At 42.5% G+C, this 27,991-nt stretch overlaps 1 protein-coding gene across 1 annotated transcript; it reads left to right on the top strand.

The window, feature by feature from the left end:
- Positions 1-167: 167 nt before the first annotated feature.
- On the top strand, positions 168-3,833 carry LOC148036990 (pentatricopeptide repeat-containing protein At4g39530-like). The gene has a single exon (XM_087677056.1). It carries the CDS (start codon positions 168-170, stop codon positions 3,831-3,833), a length of 3,666 nt encoding a protein of 1,221 aa, XP_087533182.1.
- The last annotated feature ends 24,158 nt before the right edge of the window (positions 3,834-27,991 follow it).

Raw genomic sequence — 27,991 nt, 5'->3', positions numbered from 1 at the left:
AGGAGCTGCGGTTGCTAGAAGACATGCACTCGAAAGATATTCCCCAAAATGACACGGTGAGGCACTAATGTTTGCTGCTGCTATTGTTTAATTCACATCCCGATGGAGAAGAAGTCGTGCCAAACCTTTTCAGAAACAGATTCCTGTAGCATGGGCTAGTCTTGTGTATGTCTAGTTGCAAGCTTGCAGCTCCAAAACAGGCATTAAAGCGGCACTATCAACTCAAAGCTATAGCACAACAGGGATGGGGGTGTGTTTCTTCATCATCTGCAAAGTATCAGATGACAGAGTGTGCAGAACAGGTCCACATTCTTTGCGCCAAAGGAGAACTAGAAAAGGCAGCAATTTTGCTTGCCTATCATACAGATAGATTACCTGATGCTAGTGCTTACTTGTCCCTCTTCAAAACTTGCAGCAAGGCCAAAAATGTCACCTTGATCAAACGTCTATATGCTCACCTTGCTCAACATCAGCAAGAGTACCTTAAAGGATTGCTCGGTGATCACCTGGTTGTCGCCTTGGCAAAATGTGGTGCATACGATGAGGCACGCAGTTTGTTCTTTTCCCTATCACATCGGACAGCCTTTTCATGGACTGCTGTCATTTCTGGTTGCATTGACTGTGGGCATTGCAGGGAAGCACTGCAAATGTATCGTAGCATGCTGGATGACAATGTCAAGCCAGTTGAGCACACTTTTGCTTGCCTGTTGAGGGCTTGTGCCAGTATTCCTGACCTTCTTGAGGCCAGAGAACTGCATGCTGATGCATATCAGAATGGGTTTGCCTCCTGCATCTTTGTCAATACCTCACTGATTAGCACCTATGGTAAGTGTGGAAGCATTGTTGAAGCAGAGAATGTGTTTTGCAAGCTGTCTGAACGTAATGTTGTGACATGGAATGCGATGATTTCAGCTAATGTGGATCAAAGAAATGCAGAAAAGGCTTTAAGAGCATACAGACAAATGCAGGAAGAAGGGGTGGGTTTGAATTCACAGACTTATGTAATCATCCTTAAAGCACTGATGATCTATGTGGACAGTGATAATGCTGTTGATGCAGCTGGCCAAGCTTTTAAAGAGGTTTTACTGGAAATTGCAAAAGGTTTGCATGCTGATGCACGGAGGCATGGTTTTATTTCAGATGTTTTGTTTAGTAGTTTCCTTGTGCGTTTGTATGCTAAGTCGGGCAGTGTGGCAGATGCTGAAAACATGTTCTATGGTTTGTTCCAGGACAGTCTTATCCCATACAATGCCATGATGTCAGCTTATCTTGAGCATGGGCAAGAAGAAATGGTTTTACACTTGTATAGCCAGATGCAAAGTCGAGATGGGGCTGTAAACCAACAAATGCTTGTTGTTGCTCTTCAAGCTTGTGGTTCACTCATTGAAAAGAATAAATTTGCAAATGCAGGGGGGCAAGTACCAGAGGTAATGCCTTTGGAGATTGGAAAAGCTTTGCATACTGATGCAAAGAAACATGGATTTGCATCAGATGTCTTTGTGGGAAGTACCATTTTAAACATATATGGAAGGTGCGGACTGATTAAGGAAGCAGATGCATTGTTTGTAGAGTTCTCTGAACGCAACGTTGTCTCTTGGACGGTCTTGCTTTCAGCGTATGCTGAACATGGCCATGGAGAAAAAGCCATGAAGTTATACAGGCAAATGTGTCAAGAATCAGTAAGTCTGAGCCAGAAAACATTTGTTGTCACTCTTCAAGCATGTGGCATGCTTGTTCAGAATGACAAGTCTTCATGCTTGGATGGAAGGCATGTGATGTTTTTGGAGATTGGGCAAGCTATACATGCTGATGCTAGAAAGCAGGGCTTTGGTTCTGATATTTTCATTGGTAACTCTCTTGTGAGTATGTATGGCAGGTGTGGAAGTATAGTGGATGCAAGGAAAGTTTTTGATGGCTTAGGCAGGCGGGATGTGGTGTCATACAATGCAATGATCACAGCTTATGCTGACCAGGACCAAGGAGCATTGGCTCTGCAGTTGTATGTGCAGATGCAGATGGAAAATGTTGATTCCAATGAGCAGACCCTTGTCTCTGCCCTTAATGCATGCAGCAGCTTATTTGGAATGAGAAATGAGGGTGGATCAGACAAAGTGGCTTCTTTGGAGATTGGGCAAGCACTTCAGTTTGATGCCTCAAGGAAGGGAATAACTGCTGATAATCTTTTTGTTGGCAACACTTTTCTTAGTATATATGGCAAATGGGGAAGGATTTCTGAAGCCGAGGAGCTCTTTTGCAGGTTGATCTGGCGTAATATTGTATCTTGGAATCTGATGCTCACAGCTTATTTTGAGCAAGGCCAAAGTGAAAAGACATTGCTGCTATATAGGCAAATGCAACAGGAACATACAAGTCCAAACAAGCAGACATTGGTGATTACTCTTCAAGCATGTGGAGCCCTCGTAGGTAGGGAGGAAGTGTTGGTTGAGCAAGTACATGAAACCAAAGAGGCATTTTTTGAAGTTTTGCAGGCAGTTGACGCTGATGCCCAAAAAGAAGGCTTCACATCAGATGTTTTTGTTGGTAGTGCACTTGTGCATGCGTATAGTCAATGCCAAAGTGTTATGGAAGCGGAGAATGTGTTTGACAGGTTGGTGGAGCATGATCTTGTGTCGTGGAGTGCAATGCTCACAGTGTACCTTGAGCTAGGCCAAGGAGAGAGGAGTTTGCAGTTGTATAGACAGATGCAAGAGGAAGCTGTCAGCCCAGACCAGCAGACATTTGTGATTGCCCTTCAGACCTGTTTAAGCCTCCTAGGGAAGGAGGAGCAATGTGCAGCTGATAAATCACTAAGTAAATCTATCATATTGAAGATAGGGCAAGCATTGCATGCTGATCTTTGTGGGCTGGGTTTTGCATTGGATTCGTTTGTTGGCAGTATGCTTGTGAGCTTATATGGACGGTGTGGAAACATCCATGAAGCAGAGGATGTCTTCAATGAGATATCACAGTCTGATGTTGCTTTGTGGAATGCAATGATCTCCGCTTATGCTAGGCAAGGCCAGGGAGAGGAAGCACTGCTGTTATACAGACAAATGCAAGAGCAAAGGGTGCCTCTAGATGAAGTGACTCTTACGTTTGTTCTACAATCTTGTAGTGAGACAGGAAGTTTACAAGTATGCTATTATTCTCACTTTAGTATTATCTATGCAGGCTTTGATGGTAATCCTCTTTTGGCAACCACGTTAATACGTGCTTATGGGAGTTGTGGAAGCATGGTTGATGGCCTGACAGTTTTTGATGTACTGCCTCGACCTGATGTTACAGCATGGAATGCACGTGTTGCTGGTCATGCACAAGAAGCGAATAGTACAGCAAGCCTTCAGACATTGGAGGAAATGCAATCATCGGGTTTTCCCCCGAACGAGGGCTCATTTTTCTCTCTGCTTTCTACTTGCAACCATGACAGCCTTGTTAAGTATGGCACTGAGTACTTTGAATATATGAGCAGAGATCATGGTATTGTACCCACTTTGAAGCATTATACCATTATGGTTGATCTCCTCAGCCGAGCAGGGAACTTTAGAGGGGCAGAAAGCTTGTTATTAGGTATGCCGTCGCAGCCTGATATGATGTTTTGGTCATGCTTGCTGGGTTCATGTGCAGCACATGGCAATTTAGAGCTTGGGAAACATGTGTTTTCTCATGCAGTGAACTCAATGTCAGGGGGGGCGTCTGCCTTTGTTTTGATGTCAAACATTTATGCTTATGCTCAGTTGCAAGAAGAGTTCCCAGTTAATCAAGCACAGAGGCTGCTCTGCATGCAAGGGGACCTGTATACGAACAACATTCCCTTATTCTCTGCTGATAAATAAAGGGGCTTAGAAAAGGCAAGTCTTTTGTTTAACAGGTACTTGAGAGAGAGAAAATTGGAGAAAACTAGACCCTTTTTTCATAGCTAGATGAGTATGGAAATAAGGTTTGTGCTGTCATCATTCGTGAGCATCTTGAAAAAAAAAACAAGGCATGTGAGAAAGTAGCAATAGCCCAGTATGAGGTGAAGAGAGTTCTCACTTCACCAAAGTGAATGCAAGAGATGGTGGACCTTGGGTTGTGATGTAGACTGATCACATAGTTGGTTTCTCCTCTTAATACTTCGTGTAGGGTAAGCTGGCTAACTTTCTAATTGATATTCACAGAGTTGGTACTGGCAGGCTTGGGACTCCTGCTCTTGGACCCCTGACCAGGTACTGTGCAAATTTGATGCTAGCTATCTTGAGGTGACACTCTACTATAGAGAGGTAGCCAATTTCAACAGCAGGGTGGGTAGTGAAAGCTTCAAGAAGCAGCATACACGGTGGCAAAGCATTGCTATTTAGCACTTCTTCATCAGCACACACATCACGTCACTCCTTGGGATGCAAGTATTTAATAAATTTGTTCGCTTCATTCTTCATATTCACTTTATTTGAAATTATTACAAGAGTTAGCCTGTCTTTAAAGCAATGGCCAGTCATGTGATGTGTTGCCACATGTACAAGAAAAGTTTGATGGCCCAAATTACGTTGTGTGGAAATTTGTGTAAAGATGCTGTTGTTTGGGAAAGGACTATGGAAGATTGTCAATGGACAGAGCCCAAACACACAACCAATGTAGACAGAGTGACAGAATGAGAGACTCTCAATGGTCAAACCATGAGCATCATTGCTAATTCTATTAAGGGCAGCTTGGTTACTAACATTATGTTCAAAGAGACTCAACAGATGCATAGCAAGTCCTGCAACAGACCTTTGAGGTGAATAACACCAACGGGCAGATGCAGTTGAAGGCACAGTTACATGACTTGCATGTGCATGGGGGAGATAATATATCCAACCTTATCAGAGAGGTTCTTGAGCAGTTGGCAGTGATCACAATCAAAAGAATCTACCCTGGATGAACTGATTGGGATGCGTTACCAAGGGAGCAGATGCTACAAAAACAATCTCCATACCAGGATCATGCATTTAAGTCGGACACTGTTGACAGGTTAGGAGAGGTGTGTTCCCTGGTAGAGATAGTACTGACCTGTCTCCTTTGCCATCTCCAGGAGTCCAGGCTTTGGATCCCTGTCCCATGCATCCAGCTTAAGAAGAGGCGGGAAATCTATCCATAGAAAGGGGAATTGCAATGAGTGTGGCAAACCTGGCCTTCATGAGTAAGAATGCAGGAACACGTGAGATACAATGACAAAAACAGCAGGGCTATGCCATCTTAAGATACATCTAAGCAGGACACCATCAGCAGTGGTCAAGATGAGTTTAATACTATGGCTGAGTTACTCTTTGGTAGTCACTGGCTGAGTTACTCTTTAGTCTGACTGTTCATGAGCCTAAGTGTGGAGTCCAATGCAGGAATATGTGTGGCTGGTAAATGGCCACATGCTGTATCAGAAGATTCCTCCACAAGGACAACATATGCAGCTGCAAATGCATCAAAAAGGTGTAAACAGTCTCACACACAAGTGGTGAGGATGTTGTGATTGATCCTATGGAAACGGACATATACACCTTTAATGATGAGAACATTTTTGCGGACATCAAACATCTGTAGCCACTGGTGCTTGTGTAAATGTCATCGACAAGGATGAATGGTTTCTTGATTTGGGTGTTGAACTGGAAATAACTACGAGAAGGGGAATGCCACCTCAACACACTAACTGTTGACCATTAATGGTATTGGAACTCACCCTAGCCTCAGTGGCCTTGTAAATAATAAGCAATAACTGGTACTGAACCACCCCTAAGCAAGGAAGAGCATGCTCATTATATAAGCCACTAACTCTACTTTGTGAAATGCTTTTTACCATCAAGTAATAGAAGCTTGCCTCTTCTTGTTATTCAATTGTGTGGATGCTCTACTCCATGAGTAAGTGAGGGAGTAAGAATGTGTGTGTGTGTGAGTTCCATTGTGATTTTCCTCTGTCCTATTCTCTTCTCCTCTGTCAACTCCAAATGTGGAGTAGAATTGCGATAGAGGAGCCAGTTATTGAGGTGTGGAGTGTGGCAACAAGGTGATTCAAAACCCAGGAGGTTTGCAGTTCAAGTGACTTGCATTGAGAAGATTGTGTGTGAGCGAGCATAGCTCCATCTCCTCACCACCATTTAGTGGTACTAGGCCTTCAGTTACAAGGCCTATGAATGGCATTGTGAGTGCAAGAGCCTAGAGCTTGAACTGCATCCATTGGATTTGGTTGTGGGGACGTGTGTAGTAGGAGAGTGAGCTAGCCTTTCACATCTGTGATCAAAGAGCGGGATAGATGGTGCTTGTGACGAATGAGCACACCAAACCTCGATTGATGGAGTTAGAGAAGGATTGTGGAGTGAAGAGTAAAACTGAAACGAAGATTCACTGCCCCTTAAAAATTTCCTTATTGTAATATGCTTATTGAGTGTGCTGTGCAATGTGGATTGCATGATACTTGAAGAAAAGTCTGTTTGATTGCAAGGAAAGTAAAAGGAAGAGTTGAGTCGTTGCATTCTTTGCACGAGTGTTTCTCCTATGTGAGCCCCCCAAAATCGAGGTGGTGTTGCATTTGTCAGAGTTTCCCAACTGGAGATAAGCTAGAGTCCCTTATAAACATACGAGTTGCCACAATTACAGAGATGGAGGATGAAGATGAGGAAGCAGTAGCACATGCTTACATACGCATAACGGTCTCATTGCCTAACAACCGCATACTTTCAATGCATTGATCGATGAGGGGGGCTGACTTTAATATATTAACTCATGATCATTAGACTCTCATTTGTCGACCACAACTACAACCCACGAATGCAAAACTGAGTCCATTTCAGGGTCAATTGTATGCACTTTTGGGAAAGTGCAAAGTTGCAGCCTCTATTGAGTCTGAGAGCATACCCATGGTCTTTTATGTATTACCAAACACAAAGGATGCAGAGGTAAGGAATCGCTATTGGATGCACATTTAAGTAGGCACATTGCAATGTCGATTACGACTCACAACGCATTCACCTTGCCCTTAGCAATGTACGCATTGTGATAGCTTTTAGCAAGGGCAACGCAACTCCATCAAAGCAAGCTAAGCCCTTGATAGAGGGACCAACAACCTAGTGTAAGGAGGGGGGTCGTGACTCATCACGACTCTCCAAGCCTTAGCGCCAGCAAACCACCAAGAGTGTATTTAAGGCAAATGAACCCAAGTTCAAATGGGTGCCTAAGCACCAATGATTGCCACACAGAAATATGCCAACACGACCTCGCGCTTCTAAAAACTCATACTCGAGGCCTAGGAGGAAAATACGACATTTTAGGCAAAGACAAACCGTCAAGCCGCGATTGGGTCCCCAAAACTCTATTACAAGCACATGGCTACTATGACGACAATACCTAGATATGGGTGCCTAAAGCCAAGATGGCTAAGGGCACTGCTCAAGTGCCACCCTTGAATTTATCTACACATGGTCGTGCCACAATTAAGGAACCAAAACCACATGAGACTTAGACTGCAAAGCCTATAGAGCCCAAAACCGCTAAGCTTGCAACGCCTCAATACGTCTACCAACAGAAACCGCAGCTTGTTGCTTTCAACCCACCTCAGCCTACCATTACTAGTGTCCTAAGGGCATCACAAGCATCAACATCACAAACCATGCCTATGGCGGCACACAAGGCTAAACCACACCGTTAAGATCAACCAAAGTCACAGACACCAATCGCTGAGCTGTCTAGTCCACCAATCAAACCCCAACTGCCTATGCGGACCTTAGACCCTCTTATGAGCGGTGATCCATCCTTACCTTGGCCTTTGACTTAACTGAAAATATGGGGGATGACTCGATCACTTGCATTCAATGCTTGGATGTTACATTTACCATGCTTGCTAAAAGCTATGAGCGGTTAGACTTAGGTATTTTAGAAGAGCCTTTAGCAATAGAATTGTGTACATTGCCTTGCACCTGGGAGGAATAAGAATTCATGTTTATTAATAAGGCCACCACGGCAGCTAAAGCATTAATGGTCGACGAAATTTATCACAAGAAAGTGTGCAAAACAACGACTCATCACGCCTTATGACAAGAGCATGGTCTCTGCCACAAAACAAGAAATTAAACAGTTGAAAACCCTAGTCGACACAACGACTTCTCTTTCTTGCAAAAATGGTATACTCTTCGGCTTCAATGGGAAGAAGAGGGTTGCCAAATTACGACCAATGCTGAGTAGAGATGTGCAATCAAAACCTCTGAGTACGACCCAACTTATGTAGCTCTTGTCTCCTATAGGGTATTGACCACTACTCGGACTGACATCTAGAAGAGTATGTCATGACCCACCCCTATTTAGATCGCATCCTTACTAAGGAAGAGCTACACATTGCTAGCAGAATTGACTCTGGTGACTTCCTAACAGATGTCCTCACCTACATCACTCAAGTAGGCATCCAACCCTATTGACATGGAACAGTATGCTTCCTTGCAGTACAACCAACACTTCTACGCTTGGCTCATGCAAAAGTGAGGCACCCTGAGCAGACACTGAATGCCCTTAACCCTTCAACCATAATCCTTGGAAGGATTCACATCATTCCCAAGGGGGAGGGAATAAGGTGGAAATCAATTGAAAATCAAAACACCAAACAACGAACAAAACAAGTATGGAAAGGAAATGAAACAATAAGGGAACCTTAAAACTGGAAAGTGATTTTATACTTTAAAGAATAAGGAGGAAATGCTTGCTTGGAATAAATGAACTCCTTGAAGTGAAAATTGGGTTACAATCCCTTTGTCTTCTTATAGAGAAAATGATCTTGCAAATGAACTAAGGGAAGCTTGTTGTGCTATAGCAAGAGCTAGAAATGGCAGGATAGTAAGATTGCGCCCATTGACTTCCGTTCACAGAAGAAGAGAGAAGACAATACGGTATCACCCTCCTTGAGAATCAGGCCTATAATTAGCTGAAGTTTAGGACCATTCATAACGTAGACAAGGTAGTGGCCGGAGGAAGCAACCACGAGAAGGATCGTAGAACAATGCAGCCTCACAAAGTATGTCGAGAAGTTTGTGCAAGAGGGCGATTACAATCGCGGCATAGAGTTCTTGAGAACCTACGACTTTGACAGAGCATGTGGCACCATGATTGTGGACAAAGGCAAAGAAGCCAAACATGTATAGGTAGAGTTGAGCAAGGAATTGGTGGAGAAGGCACTGGGGCTAGCACACAAGGTGGAAAGGAGACCAAAAAGGGATGTTTATGCCATGCTCAACATGAAAAGGACCAAGTCCTAAGAAATGATGGTATCAACATCCAGGATATCCTCGATCCTAAAGTGAGACTCCAGGCCAAGGTCATCCATACGATGTTCTCAAGCCAGAGGTACAACTCACTCATACACAGGATTGGAGTGCCTCTATTGGAGAGCCTGGCAGCCCATTCACCTGTCGAAATTGATTGGAATGGCTATGTGTGAAAGATAATCGACCAATCTACTAGAGCACTAGCCTCAAGGAGCAAGCCAGCCACGCCAAAGAGTCCCTAGCATCAAAAGCTGGAATAGAAAGAAAGAAACCTGTCACAAAAGCCTCATTCGTTGGGTTCGGTGGAATATAATAGCCCTCATCCAAGAGGCAATGGGAGAGGTGGTAGGCAAAGAAGAAGTAGGAGAGACACCCGAAAGGACACTGCCTCCCGGAGAGAGAATAGTCTAGCGAAAGAACAACAAGCGCAAAGGAAGAATAGGAGACACAATCTAGCCATGGAGGACTTAAAAGGCCAAAGGAGAAGACTTCCCAGAAGTGGCAGTAAGAAGCTGGGGAGAGGCTGACAAAAAAAGAAAATGCCAACTTGCAGAAGGCACAAAAAGAGTCAAAGAAGGTTGAAGGAGAGAGAGGGAGGAAGGAAGAAGCCGAACTACAAAGGATCCAAGAGGAGTCTAAGAGAGTTGAAGAGGAGAGAAAGAAGAGAGCAAAAGAAGAAGTAAACAAGCTACGAAGAAAGGAAGATGAAGACATGGCTCTAACAATATGCCTGTCGATAGAACAACCCTCTAGGCGGTAGGAGGAGCTCGCTCCCATGAGCCCGCGAGGAGAAGAAGGCCCAAGCACTAGTGCCCAAGTGCCATAAACTGCAGCGCCACCAGCAACAGAAGGTAAGGGCAAGAGCCCTTTATATCCAATCCCAACCATTCTCATGCCTGCCACCCCAGCTGCCATATCCACCTAGGGCACCTCAACCACAGTGGATAGAAGCAACCTCATGGCCTGGGTACAGTACTTAGTCAGAAAGGTACAAGAGATTGTACCTACACACAATGAAGGAGCCCCTCTGGCAGGAACCAAGAGACCAACTGCTGCAGATGTCGAATCAAGACAAGACCCAAAGAAGCTAAAAATAGAGGCATCCACAACGTCCATCCCTACAGTAGTGCCGCCATCCATGGGCTATGACAAGTATGTTAAATAGCTCATTTCATAGCTGGAGAGGGCTAAGGAGGAAAAGAAAATTGCAATGGCTGAATTGGAAGCGGAAAGAGAGACATTGGCAGCCTTTCAGCTGGAGAGGATTCGCCAAGTGACTGGTTAACAAAAAGAGATACCAAAGCTGAAGGCTGTTAAAGAAAGAGACAAAGACAGGGGGCAAGTAAGGCTCATAGAAGCACAAGAGCTAATCGGCTTACAAAGGCTGTACAAGCTACTCATCCTACAACACAAGGACTTGGCAGAGGAGATGAGAAGAGTTCAAGAAGCCATGGATGAGCTTGCAATAGGAGAGGGAAAAAGAGCTCAGGTAGGAGAAGAGCATCAAAGAGAGGTGGAATAAATGAGATATAAACTGCTAATGGGGATCGAGGAGCAAGGAAGGATAGAAAGAGAGATCAAGAACTTAGAGGAGAAGGAAAAAGAAACTCAAAAGTGGAGAGACCAAGAGATAATCATAGAGGCCTTAGCCCCAAAGACAAAGGGAGAGCCTAGAGGAGATGAAAAAGGCCAAAGTGTGGGTGACCCAAAGCGAAGAAAGGGTAAAAGACCTAGCAAGCCGTCCTAGCCCATGGTGCAAAAGGTGACAAAATATTAGTAAAGAGCAGGGTAGAGGCTACAACCATAAGATTGGAAGCCCAACAATGCGCCTTCCTTAGGACCATCTTGGACATCACACAACCAGATGAGGAGGAGGCCACTGAAACACTAAAGGGGAAGTTGAAGATTGCCTATAGAGCCATAAGACATGGATTGTGTGCCCAATCACAAGGAGAGGGAACTAGCCTAAGCCAACAGGGGCAACGAGAGCATTTGTTAAGGATAGGGATGACAGTCCAAGAGGTGGAGTTGCTAGGCTTTAAGGAGGAGCAAGTCCCATGACCACCCTCTCCAAGACCATAAGCCTAGCAAGATGTACATCCTGAAGATGCAACGATTGAGGGAAAAGAGAAGGCCGGGGAAAGAAGGAAGAGGCTACTAGAGCACTCATGACAATTCACTAGGTGTAGTCGTCCATTTTCGTCAACAACTCCTATAAATGTACGAATGAACCTAACAGACCATATGCAAAGTAGTAACTTCCTTAGTAAATTGATTAAGCCCCCAGTCTCCCCCTCTCACAATTTGGAATCCGAGGATTAGCTCCCCGTGCACATTTAATATTTTTTTTAAAAATAAAGAGGAGTAAAGAAAGCCAAAGAAAAGAAAGGATAAGAAAAAGTACAAAGACAAGAGTAAGGAAGGAAAAAAAGATTAAATAGAAAGTGGGAAAACACACCTCACTTCCTAAGCCATACTTACCACACTTTCCACATACACGAATTGGGTCCTCAAGTGTGGGACAACACCCAAGGCTTGTCGACCCAACTCCTAGTTCCACTAGCATGGATACAATGTACCACACGATGATAAGGTAGACACACCCCCTAGGTAGTGCACTTTTCTTTTCCTTTTTAGGTAAATGCAGATGTGACCAATCACTGGCAACAAAGGCCTCTGTCACCCACTCAAAGTACCCTCAGCCTCCTCCACAACCTCAACCATTTTGACATGCTTCTCTCCTCCATGTCCAAGCCCTACAAAAGCCCCATCACCAACCCAAAAGGTCAACCTTCAGCCAATTGAGACCTTACCCACAAGTGCCATGGGATTGGCACTCGACTAGGAGGGGGTAATGTTACAGACATGTTACGGACCATACAACCCAAAAAGAAGCAGAGGAAACCAAGGAAGTCAAAAAGTGAATAGAGAAGCTCATTCTGCCTAGGCGAGAAAAGAGGAAGAGAAGGCAAGCTCGGAAAAAATGTAGGAGAGCACCAAAGATTCTAGCAAGGTGCACTGAATATTCTAGCAAGGAAAGCGCAATATAATCCATTTTATAAGCACCAAAAATTCTAGCAAGGAAAGCATAGGGGGCAATGTAATTAATTTTATAAAAGAGTGCCAGGCTCCCTCCTGTGCAAATTGTAAACATAGAAGTGCAAGAGCAAAAAAATTGTGAAAAGAAGGAATACATGAGGAAAGAAGACTTTGGCTAAAATGGCCAATCATGTAAAAAAGGGGATGGGTGCCCAAAGGGATGAGGGCATGTATAAAAGTCAAAAAGTGAATGGAGAAGCTCATTCTTGGTGTGTGGCTAAAGCGTCTCTCTTCTTCTCTTCTCCCTGCTTGTGTGTGTGCTTGTGTTTGAGAGAGAAAGTGTGAGCATGTGTTGCCACGAATCGCGTGGTGGGGGGACTTGCTTGAGTTGCGGTGCCAAACACACACTGTATACACAAGAGGAAGCTCACTCAAGAACACAAGATGAGAGATGGAGGCCAAAACGTTTTCTTGCTGGTTTCTTCTTCTTCTTCCACACACTATACAATGTACACAAAGTATAGATAAGATACAACATAAAGGAAAGTGGCCTACTAAGTCAAACAGTGCATAATCAACTACACTAATCGACTGGTGCTATGTCTTTGCCAGCTGTAGGTAGGTGTAACAAACTAAATATAATAAGTGATAAGTCAGTGGCCATGTGAGTATCATAATGACCACGAACATGCTAAGTGTAGACGTGCGGACCCATCTAGCCAGGTGGTCCATCATCAATGTCCACACGTGTTGAGCTTGCCATCTCAACACTCTCCCTCAAGCTCAACTCTATCTCTGTAACTCCAAGTAAGCTTCGAAACTTTCGAAGCTTCTCTGCACCCAATGCCTTTGTGAAAATGTCAGCTATCTAATCCTGTGTGCTGACATATACTAAGTCAATCTCTCCTGCAAGTACCTTCTCTCTCACAAAGTGGTAGTGCAGCTCAATGTGTTTTGTCCTATCATGGAACACTGGATTCCTAGCTAGCTGTATGCTGCTCATGTTGTCACAATGAATGACAACTGGACCATCTCCCTGCACGTCCAAATCACCTAATAACTTTTGTAGCCATACCACCTCACATGATGCCATAGCAGCATCTCTATACTCAGCCTCTGTACTCGATAAGAAAACTGTAGGTTGCTTTTTGCTGCTCCATGTAAATGCTGCACTACCAAGGGAAAACATGAATCCACTTGTAGATCTTCTGTCTGTCATGATACCAGCCCAATCTACATCTGTGTATCCAAAGACCTGTACGTCCTTACCTGCCTCATAAAAAAGTCCATAATGTAAAGTAGACTTCACATACCTCAATATACGTCTAACTGCATCCAAATGAGGCTTTCTAGGCATTTGCATAAACTGTCTGACAAGGCCAACAACAGCATAGCTCAAGTCTGGCCTTGTGATAGTCATGTAAATCAAACTCCCTACTATCCTCCTGAACATAGTAGGGTCTTCTATCTCATCCCCAACATCAGCACTCAACTTCACATTTTGCTCCAATGGTACTGAAAGAGGCTTACATGCTATCATACCATACTTGGATAACATATCCAAGCCATACTGCCTTTGGGATAGCCATATACCATCATCACATCTGATCACCTCAATACCAAGAAAGTATCTCAGCTCATCCAAATCTTTCATCTTAAACTTCTTCTTCAAGAAGTCCTTAACTTCAGCAATCCCATTGTCACTGTCACCTGTGATAATCAAGTCATCCACATAGATGACTATGATGACCAAACCTGCATCTCCCTTTCTCACATAAAGTGAGTGATCAACATTAGAAATACAAAATCCAATATTGACAAGATACTCTCCAATCTTGTCAGACCATGCTCTAGGTGCTTGCTTCAGCCCATAGAGCGCCTTCTTTAACCTGTACACATATGTGGGATGCTCTAAATCCTCATAACCTGCTGGCTGCTCCATATATACTTCTTCTCGCAATTCACTATGCAAGAAGGCATTCTTAACATCCATTTGCTGCAAACTCCAACCTTTGGCTGCTACTGCCAAGGCAATCACACACCTAACAGTTGCCATCCTAGCAATTGGACTGAATGTCTCTTCATAATCTATGCCATATGTTTGAGCATAGCCTTTTGCAACCAGCCTAGCCTTATACCTGCTAATTGAACCATCTGCATTATGCTTGACTTTGTAAACCTACTTACAGCCAATAGCTTTCTTACCCTTAGGCAAGGGTACCAAATCCCAAGTCTTGTTGGCCTCTAATGTAGCCATCTCCTCATCCATTGCTGCATCCCAATGTGCATGACCAACAGCATCCTCAAAACAAGTGGGCTCAACATCGTCAGCTAGTTTCACCATATAAGCATAATGGTGAACTGCATAACCTTCAAAACCAAATCTTTTAATAGGGTATTTGACCCTACTAGATCTGCGTACCATCGGATCACTCAATGGAGCCTTTACATTACTATGAGCTCTCTGTACACCTGGTGTCCTGACTGAAGGAATACCAAGCTCATCATCCAAGTTCTCTGAACCACTGGAATCTCTGTCAAATCCCAAATGACTGGTAGATGCATCATTACCATCTAGCACTTTCTTCTTTCCTTTGTCCTTCCCTGCAGCACTTATAGATCCACTTGAATATGTGCGGCTACTCCTTAGTCTCCCAGACCAAGGGCTCATTGTAGGTGTAGTACCAGATGATGTTTCTGGTCCACTAAGACTTCGTGATTCTTGTTTATCTTTCTACACATAGCTATCCTGATCATTATCATCATCCAAAACATCACCAGCAGGTGTATACCAACTTCCCATCTCATCAAAGATAACATCCCTGCTCACTCTGAACTCACCCGTGACAGGGTTATAACAGTAATACCCTTTCTGCTCTAAAGAGTATCCAATAAGAACACATTTTTCTGCCTTTGGATCAAGCTTCTTCTGTAGCTCATCTAGCACATGAACATATGCAACATAGCCAAATACCTTCAAGTGCGATAGATCAGGCTTCTTGCCAGTAAAGCATTCTTCAGGAGTCATCCCATGAAATACAGCTGTGGGAGTTCTGTTCATAATGTAAACAGCAGTATGGACAGCCTTAGACCAAAACTATTTGGGCATATTCTTTTCAGCCATTAATGCCCGTGCAACTTCTGCAATATGCCTGTTTTTTCTTTCTGCAACACCATTTTGCTGTGGGGTATACCTACAAGTAAATTGCCTTTTTATCCCATGAGTCCTCAAGAAGCCACTGAACTCATTAGAGAGGTACTCTCCCCCTCCATCTGATCTCAAGAACTTTACTTTTAAGCTTGTTTCTGTTTCAATAGCTGCCTTAAAAGATTTGAAGTGCTCAAACACATCACTTTTTTCCTTCATAAAGTATACCCATAACTTCCTTGAACAGTCATTAATAAATGTGACAAAGTATTTGCTGCCACCAAGAGATACATTCTGTGTAGGCTCCCAAACATCAGTATGCACTACATCAAGTGTTTTTCTACTCATTTCTCTGTCGTGTGAGAAGGGTTGTTTTGCCTGCTTACTAAACTGGCATGCTTCACAGACTTTATGCAATTCTACAATTGTAAAAGAAGGCAACCCTGTAACCAATCCTCTGGACTGCATTAATTTCAACTTTTGCACATTTGCATGTCCAATACGTTTATGCCATATTTCAATATCTGCAACTACTCCTTTTCTTTTAGCATACATAGCAGCATCCATTGCAGGAATTCCAGCATCTAAAGTGAACATTCGGCCAACTCTACTTTCTTTTGCGACCAACCTGCACTTATCATTTATGTCTTCTACAAAACAACTTTTTGCATTGAATCGGATCTGCAACCCCTACTCTACCATTTGGCCAACAGACACTAGATTCTTTGTAATTGAAGGCACATGTAATATATCTATCAGGCTCTTTGTTTGGCCATCATACAAGGACAAGGGAACCTTTCCAATGTGTGAAATTGGGTGGCATGAATCATCACCCGTCTGCACATAACCTGGATTTTGTAAGTCTTGCATCTCTCCAAACCATTCAACATGATTGGTCATATGATTAAATGCACCTGAATCAACATACCATACATCATCATGTGTCCCCTTTCCTGTAACTGCATTCATCATATGCTGCATGACAAACAGACGCTCATTTTTGTCTTCATTCTGTCGTGAAGACGATGCATAGTTTCCTTGCCGTGACGATGCATAGTTTCCTTGCTGCAATTTACGACTACGAATATCATCCTTCTTTGCATAGCAATGGGCTGCAATATGGCATCTTTTACCACAATAATGGCAAACAATAGCAGAATTTCCAGAACCTCTATTTTGCCATCCACCTCTTCCTCTAGAGCTCCCCCTACCTCTAAAGTTTCCTTTGCCTCCAGAAACCTGCATTTCACCAAACTGTTGATTGAACCTGTTTTGTTGGTTATCGCCAACACATCCCATACCACGGCCTCTCGAAGAGGATCTTCCACGTCCCCTTCCTGAACTCGAGAAAAATGCTTGGACCTATTCATAATTTCTTTCAGACGAATCACCCTGTATATTGATCTCTTCAGTAATCATGAGAGAGATTAGCTCATCAAAATCTGGAAATGGCTTCCGTACATATACTAAAATGACAAATGATTATACAACATAAAGGAAAGTGGCCTACTAAGTCAAACAGTGCATAACCGACTACACTAATCGATTGGCGCTATGTCTTTGCCAGCTGTAGGTAGATGTAACAAACTAAATATAATAAGTGATAAGTCAGTGGCCATGTGAGTATCATAATGACCATGAACGTGCTAAGTGTAGATGTGCGGACCCATCTAGCCAGGTGGTCCATCATCAATGTCCGCACGTGTTGAGCTTGCCATCTCAACATGTGTGAGGGAGTGAGTGACTGAGGGTGAGGGACCGTGGTGGAGAAGCTCTCCATATTCTCCTGTCTTCTTTTCCTCTCTTCTCTTCTCTTGTCTTGCGTGCACGACTATGGAGGATGGAGCTTGGAGGTAGAGGATTGACCTTGCTTGAGCTTGCATCTCGGATTGTGGAGCTCACTACACTCGTAGGATCAATTGGGATAGCTCCACACTCAATTGGGCATAAAGAAAGGTAAGCTCACTACTCTCGTAGGATCAAGAGCGCCACATACGGCTATGTGAGAGGTAGCCATAGCATTCGGCTTGAAATGCTTGAAGCAATAAGTGGTTCGTGGGTCTTGGTGGCCGAGCGAATGCTTTCACATCCCTTCACTCCAAGCCTCGAAGGGATTAAGTCAATTTGCACACTCTATGTATCTATGAATATTGATTTGCCCAAAAAGAATGAAGAATACCAAGTGCATCAATATGAAATCTATGCCCATTTATTCTCATAAAACATTTACAGAACTTCAATGACTTGATGCAGTTTGGGAGGAGATAATTCAATAGCCTACGTATTATATGAAGTCTCCTTAAAGCTCACTCCATTTTACAAATGCAAATATGGGCCTTGCACCTGTATGACATGGTCTCATTAAATCTAATTGGTATCATATGACTACAAAGATGAGTCTTGCACCTAACAAATGGATTTTGATGATTTTTTTCTTTTTCAAGCCTAAGCTATTACCATCAAGCCTTAAGCTTGTATGTCTTTGCCACTAACAAAAGACCTATTAAGACAAGAGATTTTACAATGGATGTTATCATTTTTCTCATTGGTCTTCAAAGAGGATGGTTCCAACACTATATCTATCACTTGAAGATGGCAATCCTTCATCATGGATTGCGTTAACCTTTCCAAGTTGTAATAAACATCGATAACTTGAGTGCCTCCTTGACTGAACTGATTTGATGTCTTGCCAAGTTTAATCCCAACATTTCCATCGTTAAGAAGCATGCTTGTGAATCTTGACGTCAAGAAATCTTCCAAATCTTCTGTACTTGCATTCGACCAAATGTTTGTTGTAAGGACATCTACGGATGTGTCATTATAATTTAATTTCTTTATCACACCAAAGCATTGTAGAGCAAGCTCTATATTGCCATAGGTTTTTGCAACATGCCAATATAATCTCCAGCCAACAACATCTAGTCACTAGCATAGATTTGAGTAGACTTTCAACATCATGTACATATCCTACTCAACTAAGAAGATCTACATTGTAGTTATAATGCATGGTATAGACGGATCAACATCATATTTTCTCATGAAACTCAAGTAAAAGCAAGCATATTCTAGCAAACCATCATGACTACATGTTGCTAGAATACTGGTAAATATCACATAATCTGACTCAATACCTTCTTGTTTCGTGTTGTCAAGGCATCGAAGAAAAGAGGTGCAATCACTACTCCTAGAAATAGCCCACCAACATTACAATCCATGATATTACATCAAGGTTTGAAATTATGTGGAAAAAAACATGTGTTTCATCCATCTTCCCACATGTAACATGCAATCCATGAGGGCATTTTCAATCCCTACATCAACCTCTAGATTATGTCCAACTATTTGGTCATGAACCTTTTTGGCCTAGTCTAGAGCTCATGTCTCATTGCATGCTTTCGGCACATAAATCATTGTTCCAATCGTGGTTCTAGAACTACCTTGAAACATTGTCTCAAAAGTTTAAATGCCTTGATCAACACAACCATTCATGACATATCTTGAGATGATGAAACTCAATGGGCATTTTGAAATGGAATTTCATCAAACTATTTGTCGGCATCTTGTAGAGCTCCCAATTCGGCACATGTATCAACTAGTGAAATCCCCAATATTATGTTTAATGGAAACCCATCCATAACCATTTGCTTATGTATCACCTTCCCTACAATAATGGCTCCTACATTAACACATGCATTTAAGCCATAAACAATTGTGGCTTCCATAGGTGGAATGCCTTCTTGCAACATTGCTTCATATGGTCTAAGGGCAAAGTAAGGTCGCCCATCCTGAGTGTAACCATATATCGTGCCACACCATGACACCTATTAGAACCCATAGGGATGCCAATTAGACTAAAATTTTTCCCTTCTTCAATGATTTGACAATCTTCACTTAATAACCATTGAGGAGAAGGTTTAATTAGGCCTTTGATGCCTATTTTGTCTAGATTTATAATTAAGCTTTGATGCTAGAAAAAAGGTTTTAAGAAACTCCCAAAAGGATAAGATGGATAATGGGTCATTGTGAACAATTCATAACATCTACAAATTGATTTAAGACCATGTCCTTATTGTTAGGCAATTTGATCCTTGCAAACTTTTTTTGACTTCATTTTTCACCATCTAATCTAATGCATCAATTAAAATGGCAAAGAGGAGGGGAGCTAGGGAGCATCCCTCTCATATCAATCTAAAAAAATGGGATGATTTCCCATTAACAATCACCCTATCATAAGCATTCCCAAACAAAATGCTTACATAATAAATCTTTTCCTTAGCCCACAGTCATGCAGATCTTAAGCTTATCAAGGTTAGACTAGAAAACAAAAGGATTAATATTCTTAAGAGTTGGCTAGATATGCCAAACTAGATAGTTATAATTAGCAAGATAATATAATCATGAAATATTTATACAATGTGCATACGTAGGCTGAATGTTTAGAGTGCAGATATCTTTGCATAAGAAACTCATATGAGTATTCTAACACTATTTTTGTAAGTTACTCAGAAAGAGCTTTCATATGACACCATATTGCGAAGGGAGAGGTGAGGCTAAATTTTACGAGACCCCTAAGAGCCTCAAATTAGCCTAAAGATGTTGATCCTAAAAGATACAGATGACATTCTAAAAATAATAAGTTTGTGTATTGACATGTGGCTAGAGACTCATCTTATGCTAGTCCACTTTCCCTCTTTGTACGTCCTATGTTCTCTCAAGATCCTTTTTTAGCACTTCTTCCATTTCAAGATAAAAAAGAAGCCATAACAATGTATAGCTAATCCATCATGAAGAAGGATTGGTTTTCTCTCTTCCTACTCTCATTTTGTAAAGATTTAGTTGTTTCTATAGAATAAGATATGCATATGATGCATGTGGTGTATATACATATTTTGCATGATCCCATGAGAGTAAAAAATACCTCTCCTCACTCTCAAGTTGATTATAGCTGAGCTCTTTGCTAAGGGACTTGGGTTGAGCAAAAATACATTCCTTCGGGTAGGGAAAGAGGGAGAGTGCGGAGGAGAAGGGGCTTTACTCATCTTCAATCCTCAATCTTGTTTCCATTTCTTTTATATTTCCATAGCTATAATTTTTTGAATAATTGTCATATTTAGCTTTAAGCATTGATTTTTCTCCATTTTCTTGCAACATTAAGTCTTAAAAACAAGCAATTATTATAATCGTTGACTCTTGAGCACACTAAGTTGTCTGGGACATTTACACTTCTTCAACCCTAGACAGCACTAGTGGGCACTAGAAGGTTAGAAGGGATTCACAAAATTTAGGCCTCACTTCAACATATTAGGCTGCATAGACTAGAAAATTGTGAACTTTTCATCGCCTTTTATATAATTTGTTACCCATTTGTTATTGGAGCCTATTTCAATTTTCTTAACCAAACTTGCTGATCTATTATTTTTAACTAACGTGGATCCATGGGAGAATAGTACTTCTTTATGAGGCTACCATTGAAGAAGCCTATGCCCTCTCCATCTACGGTCTAAAGATCTACATTGCTAGTTTAGTTGATCGTGCAGACCCTGAAAGGTCCTAATCGCCTAAACTTCATCTTTTCTTTATGGCCTTTCACTGAGTACAACAATAATAGGTCACCCTGGTTGAAGTCTCGTTGCTTGACATACTTGTCAAAGCAGCTCTTGCTTCATGCCTTTTTGCAAATTAGCGCATGGGTAGCTAGAAGTCGAGTCTCTGATAGGTGTTCTATGTCAAGATTGTGGGAGAGAAGGAAGGAGTCTCGCTTGAAGCTTTCTTGCTTGCACAATGGGGGAAGACACACAAGGGTGGAGGCTGAAAACAGTTTTCCTCTTCTTAGTTGTGTAAGCCAAAAGAACTCACATACAAAGAAATAGAAGAACCCTAGATATGGGTCTCAAACCAAACTCAACTAACTAAGGTGGCATACTAACTGAGCCACGAACTAGAGTAGATAAGGATAGCTATCATGTAGCTATTATTCAGGGGCGGTGTACCAACCGCATCTGCAACTGACAAGTCGGTGACATAAATACACAACGGTCACCCTGGCGTATCACGAGTGGAGCTCGATATCTCAACACTCCCCCTCGAGCTCAATCCCAATTCCTGCACACCAAGCAGGTCTCTGAACTTGCGCAGCTTCTCTGCGCCCAATGCCTTCGTGAATATGTCAGCTACCTGATCCTCTGTGCTGACATAAACTAGATCAATAAGACCTAGTAAAACCCTCTCTCGCACATAGTGATAATGCACCTCAATGTGCTTTGTTCTAGCATGATAGACTGGGTTATTTGCCAAGTGTATACTACTCATGTTGTCACAATAAATGACAACTGGCCTATCTGTAGACTCATGCATATCATAAAGTAGCTTATGCAACCAAGCTACCTCACATGCAGCCATTGCTGCACCCCTGTACTCAGCCTCTGTGCTCGACAAGGCAACTGTAGGCTGTTTCTTGCTGCTCCAAGTGACTGCAGCACTCCCAAAAGAGAACACATATCCACTGGTAGATCGTCTATCAGAAATACTACCAGCCCAATCAGCATCAGTGTATCCATGCAGCTGTATCTGAACCCCAGTCTCATAAAATAGTCCATACTGCAATGTGGACTTCACATACTTGAGTATGCGTCTAGCTGCATCCAAATGCGATTTCCTTGGAGCCTGCATAAACTGACTTACCAATCCAACAGCATAGCTCAAATCTGGCCTGGTAATAGTCATATAAATCAAGCTTCCTACTATGCGCCTGTACATAGTGGGGTCTTCCAGAAGCTCACCTGCATCTGCACTTAGCTTCACATTTTGCTCCAAAGGAACTGAAATAGGCTTACAGCCTGTCATCCCATATTTGGACAGCATGTCCAATCCATACTGCCTCTGCAAGAGCTGTATCCCACTTGGTGATCTAATCACCTCAATGCCCAAGAAATAACGCAGCTCTCCCAAATCCTTCATCTCAAACTTTTGTTTCAATAGCATTTTCACATGAAGTATATCTTCATCACTGTCACCTGTCATAATCAAATCATCAACATAAATGGCAAGTAGCATAATACCTTTCTCTGTTTTTCTCACATAAAGTGAGAAATCTGCCTTAGAAATCTGAAAGCCAATAGTGACAAGATACTGTCCTATCTTGTCAGACCATGCTCTAGGTGCTTGCTTCAAGCCATACAAGGCTTTCTTCAACCTGCAAACAAACTCAGGATGAACAGCATGCACATAACCTGGTGGCTGCTCCATATAGACCTCTTCTTGCAAATCACCATGCAAGAAGGCATTCTTTACATCCATCTAATGTAAAGACCATCCCTTGGATGCAGCCATAGCAATGACTGCTCTTACGGTTGCCATCCTTGCAACCGGACTGAATGTTTCTTCATAGTCAATGCCATATGTTTGTGCATACCCCTTGACTACTAATCTTGCCTTGTATCTGTTCACAGAACCATCAGCATTGTGCTTCACCTTATAAACCCACTTACAGCCAATTGCATTCTTACCTTTAGGCAAAGGTACCAATTCCCATGTAGCGTTTGCTTCCAAGGCATCCATTTCTTCATCCATGGCTTTCTCCCATTTTTCTTTTCCCATGGCTTGACTCAAAAGAAGTGGGTTCTGGTTCCTGTATCACCTTGACCATATATGCATAGTGAATGGCTGTAAATCCATCATATTTCAGCCTATCCACAGGATACCTAACTCTGGTAGACCTGCGCAAAGTGGGTTCACTCCCAGGTGCTCTCAAAACATCCCTGGTCTTCCTTACTCCAGGTGTAACAATAGAAGGAATACCCAACTCATCATCAATGCTCTGTTCTGAGCCACTGGATTCACCATCCACATAAGAGTGACCTGCATTCACATCAAACATGGGCTGATCAACCTTCTCTTTTCCTTTTCGTGATACCTGCATACCACTATCTGCATTACTTTGAGAAGATTCTCCTGATCTCAATCTGTCTGTCCATGGCGAAGAATGTGAACCACTGCTAGAGGACGCTCCAGGTCCACTAATATTTTGTGACTGCTGCTGTGAATTCTGTGCAGCATTACCATTTTGTGCATTTACATCATCAATCACATTTACTAGTTTATACCAGCTACTCATCTCATCAAAAACAACATCTCTGCTCACTGTAAACTTACGAGTAGAAGGGTTATAGCATCTATACCCTTTTTGCTGAAAAGAGTAACCAATAAAGATGCACTTCTCAGCTTTTGGATCCAACTTGGATCTCAGCTCATCTGGCACATGTACATAGGCAATACAACCAAAAATTTTCAAATGAGAAATATCTGGTTTCCTACCAGTATACCTCTCCTCTGGAGTCATTCCATGTATTGCTGCAGTGGGAGTCCTGTTCATTATGTAGACTGTTGTAGCAACTGCTTCAGCCCAATAAAAATCTGGCAAGTCTTTTTCATTGAGCATGGCACGAGATACCTCTCCAATATGCCTGTTTTTCCTTTCTGCAATTCCATTTTGTTGCGGGGTATAACTGCATGAATATTGCTGCTTTATGCCATGCTCCTGCAAGAACTTTGCAAACTCATTTGAGAGGTACTCTCCCCCTCCATCTGACCTCAGGCATTTTATTTGCAGACCTGTTTCTTTTTCAGCCATAGCTTTAAGGGTTTTGAAATGCCCAAAAACTTCACTTTTCTTTTTCATAAAATACACCCAAACTTTTCTGCTATAGTCATCAATAAAAGTGACAAAATAATGACAGCCTCCAAGAGATGCAGCTTTAGTAGTCCACACATCAGAGTGGATTAATTCCAATGGCTTCTCACTCTCTTGAACATGTCTAGGAAATGGTTTCCTTGCCTGTTTTCCAAACTGACAGGCTTCACATACCTTATGCATTTCTGCAACCTTGAATTTTGGCAATCCTGCAACAATATTTTGGACCTGCATTGATTTAAGTCGCTGTACATTAACATGACCAATGCGTTTATGCCAGATATCAATATCTGCAACTACACCGGTCCCATGTGCAAACATTGCTGCACTCAATTCAGACATGTCTGCATCCAACGTAAACATTCTGCCCTTCTTCTTTCCTTTTGCTATCAAGCGACCTTTATTTTTCATATCCTCAACAAAGCATCCATGAGGATTAAATCTAACCTGCAAGCCCTGTTCAACCATTTGACCAACAGAAACCAGATTCTTGGTGATATTCGGGACATGAAATACATCGGACAGGTATTTCTTTTTCCCATCCTGCATAGACAAGGGAATTTTTCCAATCTGCACAATAGGATGTGCAGTATCATCACCAGTCTCCACAAATCCTGGTTTTTCCATTTTCCTTGCATCCTCCATCCATTCTGCATGACCTGTCATGTGGTTTGATGCACCTGAGTCAACATACCATACCTCATTGCTTTCTTCTGCATTTGTCACAGAATTGTTCATGTGCTGCACCATGAACAAATGCTCATTTCTGTCATCACCCTGTCTGCTAGAAGATGCATAGTTCCCTTGTTGCAGTTTTCCATTCATGATGTCATTCTGCTTTTTATAGCAGTCTTTAGCCATATGACCCATTTTACCACAGTAGTAGCATTCAACATTACTGTTTGCATTTTGACCTCTTTGCCATCCACCACGACCTCTTTGGCTCCCCCTGCCTCTAGAGTTACCACGTCCTCCTCCATAGGACTGGTTTTCTTGAGTTTGCTGCATATTCTGATTTCTACCACGGCCTCCAAATCGGCCTCCTCTACCTCTGCCTCTACCTCTTCCAGCATTTGAGTAGAAGACAGTTTCTTTTGGAGTTCCTCCTGAAGAAGATGCACCACCATTTCTCTGTTCCTCAGAAATTAGAAGAGCAATCAACTCCTCAAAATCAGGAAATCTTTCACGAACTGAAATGGATGTCCGAAACTGTGCATAATCCTTTCCTAGACCATTCAAGGTCACAGAAACTAAATCATCATCTTCCACTGGCGACCCAATGGAAGCAAGTGCATCTGCAATCTTCTTCACCTTCATGTGGTAGTCATTGATGCTCATATTTTCTCTTTGCACATTGTGCAACTCTTGCTTGAGCTGCATTTTCCTGGCTTGCGTATTTGTGCTATACATCTTTGACAGAGTATCCCATGCCTCCTTTGGCGTACTTGCATCCTGAATATGCACAATCATAGAGTCTGAAATACTGATAGACAGCCAGTACATAACTTTCCTGGCTCTCTCATGCCATGCTTTGAATGCCTGCATTTGCTGTTGATTGGGAACATCAGGAAGAACTGGTTCTTCTTCATTTCCTGCAACAAATTCCCAATATCCTTTTCCCATAAGGAAATTCGTCATTCTAAACTTCCATGCTTGGAAGTTGTTCTTGTCAAGCTTTTTAGTGACAATCTGTGAAAGAGAATCAGACGCCATTACAGAACACTGTAAAAAATTCTGTCACTGCAAAAACTCAGCTTCACCCTCACAAGGGCAAATCTGCAAAACTGGCGAAAGTGGTATTTGACCACACAGTCACTTCCTAGTGACGATTTTGCCTCAACAGGCAACAGGGATGATTCTGTAACTCCCAATGTCTCTGCGCACAAGCATACGATGCAATTTCTACAGAAACTTTTCACCGACCTGTAGAACAGTGGCTGCACAGCATAAAACTGGGCCTTTTCCTGAGTGCGTACAGAAAACTTTCGCCTCCAAAACAGGCCCCGAAATGACCTCAAATAAAAAAAACAAGGTTGCCAAGGGCAAAAGCCCTCTCCCGCAGCATATACTGCCCTTTTGCTTCACCGCGAAGGGCGTCTCAACCTGAGACAATGCACTCCTGCAATTTCCGGCTGTGCTACCTGCAGAGATCTGCTCCCAAAACAGAAAATGAAAGCAACACTGCTCCTCTTACCAGAACACCGCGAGCTTGGCTTGCTTTCTTGAGCTCCTTACCACGAACAAGGCTCTGATACCATGTCAAGATTGTGGGAGAGAAGGAAGGAGTCTCGCTTGAAGCTTTCTTGCTTGCACAATGGGGGAAGACACACAAGGGTGGAGGCTGAAAACAGTTTTCCTCTTCTTAGTTGTGTAAGCCAAAAGAACTCACATACAAAGAAATAGAAGAACCCTAGATATGGGTCTCAAACCAAACTCAACTAACTAAGGTGGCATACTAACTGAGCCACGAACTAGAGTAGATAAGGATAGCTATCATGTAGCTATTATTCAGGGGCGGTGTACCAACCGCATCTGCAACTGACAAGTCGGTGACATAAATACACAATGGTCACCCTGGCGTATCACGAGTGGAGCTCGATATCTCAACATTCTAGCTCAACTAGGCATTCTGTCCATGCCTCCTTTCCATCCCATCTCTCTTGGATGGATACCCTCAGGCTAGGGACAAAGAATTCCATTCGTAGAATGGCTTCAGTACCGTATATCAACTTAAAGGGAGTTTGCCCCCCATAGCGGTTGTATAGGCTATTCGATAGGCCCATAAGGCTGCCATTAGCTTGTTGTCCCAATCACTGCGTGAAGCAGAGACTACTTGATGGAACCTCAAATGGGCCGGCATTGGCTATGGCACTAGCCGGACCTCACGCTCATAACAGACAAACACACCCTCACGACCTCGCAGGCCAGGAGCGTTTATCTGCTGCTAAAGAATGAACTGTCCTAAAGCCTAATCTATGCGTTTATAGTTTTGTAGTCCAACGTTTCCCTTTTTATAAAATCCACAGAGGGAGAACCCATACATATTGGCAATAAATGTCACGATAATCACATATATGGGAGGCAACCTCTCAGTGGAATCACCACGGCCCCACTGCAGCTCTCCTACACCGCAGGGATTAGCCCCTTGATGCGCTGCTCAACATATAGAACAAACAAACAAACTTCACTCTTTCATCTTGAATGCATTCCAAGAGATACCATGTGTCCTTACCAAATAGTCCCCCAAGAAACGAACGTCTATCCTACGGCTTAGGTTGCCTTTCCACACTCAAGCATGGGTCATCATGATCGAAAACAGGTGCTATGCATCCAATACTTTGTATTCTGATACTATGGTTGACATGCACATGCAAAAGTGGATGATCCTAAAGGGCTCAAACATAATTTTAAATCAGAATCATGTGGTGCACAACCAGGCTTTCCAATGCTCATTCACTAACTCGTTGCGGCGATGTAAGAATAGTACCGAGACAACACTCGTGCTACTATCCTCTTAATTAAAGTACTACGAACTCCATGTCATGATATGCATCAGAAAATCAACAATAATCAGCACGCAAATCACACCATTCAAACATCCCAACCCCCTACGTTTAGGTATTGCTTTCGTTGCATAGGTGTAGAGGTTCATTTTGTCATGTTTTGATGTATGAAAAGCGATAAATCACAAACTTTACAAGGAGATAGGGAAAACTAAGGCTAAACCTCATGCTTTTCCACTACCATACATCCACAAACAATCATTATATTTTTCCTTATTTTTGTGAGTCGTATTTCTATTTTTTCCCTTATTTTTCCTATTTTCTTGATTTATTTGTCAATAAAATATGCTATTTTCCGATT

The sequence above is a fragment of the Lygodium microphyllum genome, chromosome 4 (genome assembly GCF_053477565.2).
Source record: "Lygodium microphyllum isolate KBCC chromosome 4, Lygodium_microphyllum_v1.1.10, whole genome shotgun sequence".
In the NCBI taxonomy this organism is placed as follows: domain Eukaryota; kingdom Viridiplantae; phylum Streptophyta; class Polypodiopsida; order Schizaeales; family Lygodiaceae; genus Lygodium; species Lygodium microphyllum.
The sequence above is the reverse complement of the archived record's forward strand: the minus strand, read 5'-3'. Positions and strand labels throughout refer to the sequence as shown.

Coding starts and splice junctions, on each gene's coding strand:
- LOC148036990 (XM_087677056.1), top strand. CDS start 168: ATGTCTAGTTGCAAGCTTGCAGCTCCAAAACAGGCATTAAAGCGGCAC.